The 7,516-nt window shown below is 35.5% G+C and overlaps 2 protein-coding genes across 2 annotated transcripts; both read left to right on the top strand.

The window, feature by feature from the left end:
• Positions 1–238: 238 nt before the first annotated feature.
• On the top strand, positions 239–935 carry LOC108726775 (uncharacterized). Its single transcript, XM_018454548.1, has 2 exons — positions 239–631; positions 725–935. The coding sequence occupies exons 1-2, from the start codon at positions 329–331 to the stop codon at positions 911–913; spliced, it is 492 nt and encodes a 163-aa protein (XP_018310050.1). The 5' UTR covers positions 239–328; the 3' UTR covers positions 914–935.
• A 2-nt stretch (positions 936–937) lies between these two features.
• LOC108726774 (uncharacterized) lies at positions 938–2,239 on the top strand. Its single transcript, XM_018454546.1, has 2 exons — positions 938–1,012; positions 1,094–2,239. Exons 1-2 carry the CDS (start codon positions 965–967, stop codon positions 2,207–2,209), a joined length of 1,164 nt encoding a protein of 387 aa, XP_018310048.1. The 5' UTR covers positions 938–964; the 3' UTR covers positions 2,210–2,239.
• Positions 2,240–7,516: the final 5,277 nt, after the last annotated feature.

Raw genomic sequence — 7,516 nt, 5'->3', positions numbered from 1 at the left:
GCCACGATTTTTCTTCTCGTCGCAACGAATTTCGGCTGCAGAGACAATCCCTTTTGGCAAGGATATCTGTGTAGTTATGCGTGCGCCACATGAGAACTTGTTTTCTTTGTAACACTATAGGCACAGTATAAGTATATTCCTGGTAGGATAACTGACGCATGCGCACTAGAAATTGAGGTTATAAAAAGTTCATTGTCCATACTGTATATACTTATACTGTGCTATAGGTTGTTTCAACGGTTATGAGACCGTTGGGTTCATTCGAGCAGTAGCACGTGTTCATAGCATATCGTGTGTAAAGTGCAGTGCGAATATATAATTTATAAAAATGCAAGAACCAACAAGTTCCAGTGCCGAAGAAAATATTTCAAGCCCGGAGTCTCCGCCGAATGAAAATGAAGCAATGAAAAACAATCTAACAAACGCTCTTATTTATTGCAAGAGTTTATTAGAAGCAGAAAATCTGCTAACTAATACTCCACCAACTGAAATATCGGAGGCTTCCATTGCTATGGGTGAAGAAATTTTCAATGAAATAATATTCATGCTACAAGATCGCAGAATAATTATAGATGATGATCTGATATTTGCGGAAGAAATTGATATTGTCAATGAAGAAGAGTATGAAGAGGTAAGTTTTGAATTTTTGTTGATATTTCAGCTTGTCTTTTTGAATCATTAAAGTTGACATACAATTAACAACATAAATGTGCTCTGTTTATAGTGTATACCTGAAGAAGCTGATGAATATCAGCCGGAATTGCAAGTTCTTCGCGATTATAAAACTATTCCTTTTGCGTACAAAGAAAAAACGGTTGCTCTTGCCGAGCTTCATCCTAAATGGAGCATAAAAAATTTGCAAAGGAAAGGTTGCCACAAATTAAAAGATAAAAGAATGCTGCGTGCATGGTAAGAAGACGTCCAAAGAAGAGGAACATCAATTGATAAGTGGAAATATATTGAAATGCAGACATTCGAACACTTTGAGGAAGCAAGAAAGTGTCTTCAGCAGGTATAATTTTACACAATATTTCTATATTATAGAATTATAAACATTTCAAAAATTTAAATTAATATTTACATTAATTTTCAGATAACAACGAGAACTTTACAACAGTGGGCAATGGCGATAGCATTTCCATTTATTACTGATGCCTTTAAATTCTCTGCCAGCAAAAGTTGGATGGACAGATTTAAGAATAAATACAAAATAAGGCAACGAAAAATTACAAGGTATATTAGTAACAGAGAACTTGCATCGTTAGATGAAATGTTGGAATCAGCCGAACGATTCCAAATACAAACAAGAGCAATTATGCCGGACTATGATTTTGATTTTGTTATCAACACGGATCAAACAGGCTGTCAATATCAAATTACATATAATAGAATGCTTGCACCACAAGGTTCAAAGACTGTCCAGATTACAAAGAAAAGCCTGCATGATATCTCTCACTCTTACACAGCACAATACACTATTACTGCTTCGGGGAAAATATTACCTGTCGTTTTCTTATGCATGCAGGAATCGACAGGAAAATTTGGTCCTTTGGTGCAAAAAAAAGTTGATCATTTCATTGCAGAATATAAAAACGTTTTTGTAACATGTTCGAAATCGGGTAAATTGACAAAAAATATATATACAGATTATTTAAGATATTGTTTATCGCCTTATGTTGCAAATAATAAATTTTTATTGTTGATTGATTCATGGGGAGGTCAAACGGATTTGACATTGTACGACGATATTTTCGATGATGAAGTAGGCAGATCATCATGTACTGTAAAAGTAATTCCTCCTAAATGTACACCTCTTTGTCAACCATGTGACGTTTATTTTTATCGGCAAGTCAAAAATTTTATTAAAAAGTTGCAAAATTGTCCCACTTTATTACAACAGCAACGAGAAATAGGTGCTCGTGAAGATGCTATTAAAATACATTCTTTGCTATTGCATCAATTGAGCGCTCCCGCTTTTAAATCGATGCTTTTATACGCGTGGTACGCATCAAAATTAATAGAAGAGAGACCGATATTTCTGAATATGAACGAAATATGTTTTCCTGCTTCAATGATTGAAAAATCGTGTGCTTGCAAAAATATGGGCTTCATTCAATGTGCTCATTGTAAAACAATATTATGTTTTGTATGTTTTTACGATGAATATCATCCCAAAACATGTAACTCATCATACAATCAGTCCTCGTAACGTGCTATTGCGTGTGGTGTATGTTTTTAAATATTTAGCCTATAAAATAACTGTTTTAATTATACAATTAATTATATTTCAGATATTATGAAATTCATCTATTTATTAATGGTTGTAAGGTTTTCTTTTGTGAATATAATTTATGTAATTTCAGAATGAGTTAATAAGATATTTCAGAATACATAATGAAAGGAAAGTAAGGAAGAAAATAAAAAAGTCAATCTTCTATAACATTATTCATAAGATTTTAATAAGCAAATTTGTAATAAACATATATTTCAGTAATTGTAAGCTATTATTTGCTAATCTTCGGAATAAGACTGATTGTATGATGAGTTACATGTTTTGGGATGATATTCATCGTAAAAACATACAAAACATAATATTGTTTTACAATGAGCACATTGAATGACGGTGTCGATCTCTTCTTATTACACGGTACATTACGCACACGTAAATCTTTAAACGCGATTTTCTCGCGAACGCTTGAGAGGCGGGTCCTATTACTTTAAGATGAATTAGTGGGAGGACAGATTTATAACATATATAAAGTTCAACTCAATCGGAGGGGACAATGTCTGGTGCTCCCCTTGTTAGCATCAGTACCACCAAATAGTGTAGACATCGAAATATCTTACTCCCCTGTTCCGACGATAATGTTCCTTTAGATCTATCCATTCTTTCCGTCCCTGACCCATTACTCCTTGATATCCTGCAATATTCTCCTCCTCCCATATTCGAGCGATTCCCTCCCCCTGACCCTCTCGAACAACCAATTCCACCCCCTTCCTCAGACCAACTCCCAATCCCTCCACCGGCTTCATCTCTCATTGGTCCTTCCCCCGAGAAATGGGATCGGATGTTCCGATTCTATTCCGCGGCTCATAATGAGGCCGATCAAATAGTCACTGTATATATCCCTGGCAATCCCACTCCTTATACAGTCCTTTACCGACACATCCAACCCTTGTGCTCCTGTACCGCTTTCCTCACCAGCACCTTATAATCCCATCCCTCTCCTAGCCTATTACACAATTACACACAAGAAATATACTTACCCGATTCTATGTAACTGTAAACGCAACATATACACATACACATTAAATAAGTTTTTACCGCCAGTTTACATACTATTATATTATAATCATTTTATTTTTTTTCTTTTTATCATTATGTTTTTTATAATAAATTTATGTTAATTTTAAAATGAACATCTTTGCTCAATAAGACGTATTTATTTAAAACCCCTCGTATCCCGTAATTCCACTAGCATTCTTAAGTTCGCACGTGGTCCAGTCCTGGGTAAAAAGGATTAAGTTCCTTGACCCGAAAGTAGGACCGACGTTCGCACTGCTCATAGGAAACAGGTGTCATAGGGTCCCTTCGGGACGCTGACCCATATTCCAGAGCAATAAAAGGTGCGTTCAACTCTCGGGTGTTCGCCTCTACGCGCATACCTGAGAGACTGAGTCTAAGCGTCCTTCCACAACCTCTCATTTCCCTCCTTATCTCCTTCAATCAAACTTTCCGAGAGCTTGGACGTAACACCATATTACATCCCATTTTTTAGACCCCCCCCCATTTTCTCACTTTTGACTTTTTTGTTAATATTGACGTTGGACTTAAATTTTGGCGACTTTCATTTATTGGATGTTGTAGCTAATATATTCCTCAAGAGTTCTGTGTAAATTTAAAGTCTTCATATGTATTTATATCGGATCAATGTAATTTAAAAAAAGGTATTCCATAATTCCTGCTTTTACCCTATAACAAAAAAATTTTCTTAAATAAAAACAGTTTTTTTATGTAATATAAAAGTTACAGTTATACTTAACTCTTGAACACCACATTGGGTTACGGTAACCCAGTCCGTTTGAAAAAACAACGATTTTTTTTATTTTGAAATTTTTTTCTTCTTTTTTTTCAAAATATCTTGGTTACCGGAAGTTTTATGATATTCTTATCTATATATTCTTTTTCCTTATACTGTCTGTTGTATCGATTGAAAAGAAAAGTTAAAATTGATGCATTAGATCCCGGGATAAAAGTAAAAGAAGACTCCAGGGTTACCGTAACCCATGTGTAGTGAAATCAGGTAGCGAAAATAGTGTGGTGTTCAAGGGTTAATATAACTAAGTTATACCTTAATGAAAAAAATAATTTTTTTTATTATTATTTCACTATTTCTCCAGTTCAATTTATCATTTACTTCTTCTCATATTTATATTTTGTCTTATTAACTACAATTAATTATTAAAAAACGCATCGCCGACAAGATTTGAACCTACGATCCCTAGAATGTTAGTCTAATACATTTACGCTGAGTTAATCGCACGCTTGTAATCGAGTTATTGCCAACGGTACTTATATATCTCCTACTGTAACCATTCTTAATTTCATGCCTCTGCTGATAGTTTAATATTATTAATATTTGAGGAAATTACATGGAAATGAAATAATACGCTGGTTTGTTTATTTATTAACTTAAGTGTGGCTGTGTTTGTCTGTGCTATTTGTGTTTGTGTTCTAGTGTTTTCCTTCCGCAATCTATCCCATTCTCGTTGCCGTTCGTTCCGTCGAGAAGTGATTGTCCTCGACACCGTCACGATACTTGTCAACACCAGGCTGTGACAGATTTTCTAACCTCAATAGTCGCAAGATTAATATCTCAGGCTCACGGGGCAGAGTGACGCTTTTTTCTGCCAGATTTTTTCGTTTTATGAAAAAAAAAAAACGTCGAGTAAGCCTAATTTTATTGATTTTTCGTGTAAAAATGAAGATTTGATAAGAAAAAAGGGTATGATTCAGTTTCGCTACTGCCACCTCAAAAATCAATGAGATTATGCTTACTTGATGTGATTTTGCTTAAAACGAAAGATTCTGACAGAAAAAAGCGTTACTTTGCTCTGCGAGCCTGAGATATTAATCAAAGTTTACGACTATTCAGGTTACAAAATCTGTCAGCCACGAAATACTGCGATGCGAACAAGCGCTACGGTCATATTTTCATCATGTGTGGCATGAGCCTGGGCCTTTCGTGGGCTACTATTTAATAAATTTTACTGCGAATGCTAAGCTATTTCCATATCATGTCTACATCAGATGCACGACTAGGCCTCTTATGGACCATGTCAGATTTTTTTAAAAGGTTATGGCGTGGCAAAGCAGTGGCAAAGTATCGTGTCGCTGGCCAGTATCGTGGCACTGACAGGAAATTTCCAGGGTAGTTCTTCTTCTTCACCAGCGTAGATATGCCGACACAGCCGGTCTCAAGCCCGGATAAAGGAGGAGGGTTGGGGAAATGGGCTAGCAACCCACCCCTCGTAAAAAAAAAACGCTATACGCTCATAGAACTGCAAATCAAGCCTCGGATGAGCCAAGGACGGAACTCACGGAATAAAAACACGGCAAACTCGAGGAAAAAGCGTTTATGGATGCAAACGGGATGCATCTAGAATGCTGGAATATAACATCGTAGAATAGAAAAGACCAAGAAATCATGAACGAAATAAAAGCACACAACATAGATCTCTGCGCACTCTCAGAAACAAAGAAGAAAGGATAAGGAAACGTCAGGTATAAGGACTACACTCTCTTCTACAGCGGAGTAGAGAAAAACACCAGAGCGATGGCAGGTGTGGGAATACTGATCCACCAAAAATTCGAAAACATAATAGACGAAGTGAACTACATAAATAAGAACATAATTCGGGTCATATTAAAAGCAAACAATGAAAGAACACATTTCATAAGCGTCTACGCCCCAGACATAAACAAGCCCAGAGAAGAAAAAGAACTATTCTTCGATAACATGCAGGATACATTGGATCATCGTGGGCATGAGTCAATGGTGTCACGTCCTGGCACGTCTCGTGTTCAAGTGGCGTCCGATACTGATCGCGCACTCGTTAGTCGCATAAACAGAAATAACTCTCTCTCTTATAAATAATAGAAGTCTTAATAATGGAACGTCAGTATAAGTATAATGCCAGGTTGCCACAAGGCGTGAACCACAAATGTGAACAAGTATGTCAGAAGAATTTTTTCTAATTGGGGATTGGGGGAAGATATGATTCACACCGTACGGCGCACGCAATAGCATATATTTTGCCATCTCTTTTGTAATGTTTCAATTGTTAAATAATTAAACATCTTTTATGCATATATATATACACATATGTTAATAAATTTGATAAGTTTTTTCTACAAAATGGCGTTTGATACATTTAATTCGGCCCACTTATTGCAAAGTAATCATCATTTAGTTTCAACTTTATCATATTGGTCCCTCTGTACTTAACGATCAATAAGAAATTTTTTTAGATTTAACGGAATGACGACATATACATATAATTCGATTGACGAGAACGGCGATTATTCGATCATCAAGAAATTTTGATTTATTTACATGGAAAAATTTAATTGACTAACAAGAAACTGTGATACATTCAATACGAATATATTAATCGTTCTCAATCGGTAATTCTTACAAGAATTCTAATTCGTCCGTTTTTTTAAAGACATACTGGTTGAATCAATCAAATTTACAATTAACGTAATAACAGTCTTTTTTCAATGTGATTTTACGGAAAATGGTTTTTTTGGCCAGCAATAATAATAGATAGATAAACAGTTTTTTTCATTACGAACTTTAGAATGGAATCCTAAGCCTTAAAAATATTAATAGAATGGAGACAATAAATAATAAATGCTGCATTATATTTTTCATTATAACGTTTGTCATCTCGGTCCCATTTTCCCCATTCCAAGCAATGCGCGATGTTTGGAATGGAGGAAACGGTATCATTGTTATAGACAAATGTTATAATGAAAAATATCATATAAGTTTTGTAGTGCAACATTATTCGCATTTGATGTAATCAAGCTAATTTGGAAGTAATTTCATAAATAAATTATTGAAGCGTAACTTACAGCGGTTTTATAGCGATGTGACTGAGGATGTTATACATTTTATTTCAACGTACCAATTTTTCCTTAAGTCTGGCGTTATTGTAATAATCATTTTCGGTTTCTATGAAGAAAAATACGCAAGAAAACGTTGGACAAAAACGATCCCCAAGCAGTGGCGAAATTCTCGGAACTTTCTATCCTCCTTTAGTAGCGCCACAGCATTTGTGCAATGATATTAATTACGTCATACGGCCTGTTCAAACTTCTCTTTGTGTCTTTGAGTGCGTTCCGAGTTACGCATGAAGCGCATAATGCATCATTTATCCTTGTCGTCCACCAAATAATAAATAAGAATCTGGAGACACAATAGTGTCTCGGCGCTAAGCCAAGCGACAC

Source organism: Mycetomoellerius zeteki, unplaced genomic scaffold, assembly GCF_001594055.1.
Source record: "Mycetomoellerius zeteki isolate Tzet28-1 unplaced genomic scaffold, Tzet1.0 scaffold434, whole genome shotgun sequence".
In the NCBI taxonomy this organism is placed as follows: domain Eukaryota; kingdom Metazoa; phylum Arthropoda; class Insecta; order Hymenoptera; family Formicidae; genus Mycetomoellerius; species Mycetomoellerius zeteki.
This window is presented reverse-complemented; position numbering and strand designations above follow the sequence as displayed.

Excerpts from the sequence above, each read along its gene's own strand:
- LOC108726774 (XM_018454546.1), top strand. The coding sequence starts at position 965 with ATGCAGACATTCGAACACTTTGAGGAAGCAAGAAAGTGTCTTCAGCAG. Across the intron at positions 1,013-1,093 it reads CAAGAAAGTGTCTTCAGCAG|ATAACAACGAGAACTTTACA; the intron begins GTATAATTTTAC and ends ATTAATTTTCAG.
- LOC108726775 (XM_018454548.1), top strand. The coding sequence starts at position 329 with ATGCAAGAACCAACAAGTTCCAGTGCCGAAGAAAATATTTCAAGCCCG. Across the intron at positions 632-724 it reads ATGAAGAAGAGTATGAAGAG|TGTATACCTGAAGAAGCTGA; the intron begins GTAAGTTTTGAA and ends CTCTGTTTATAG.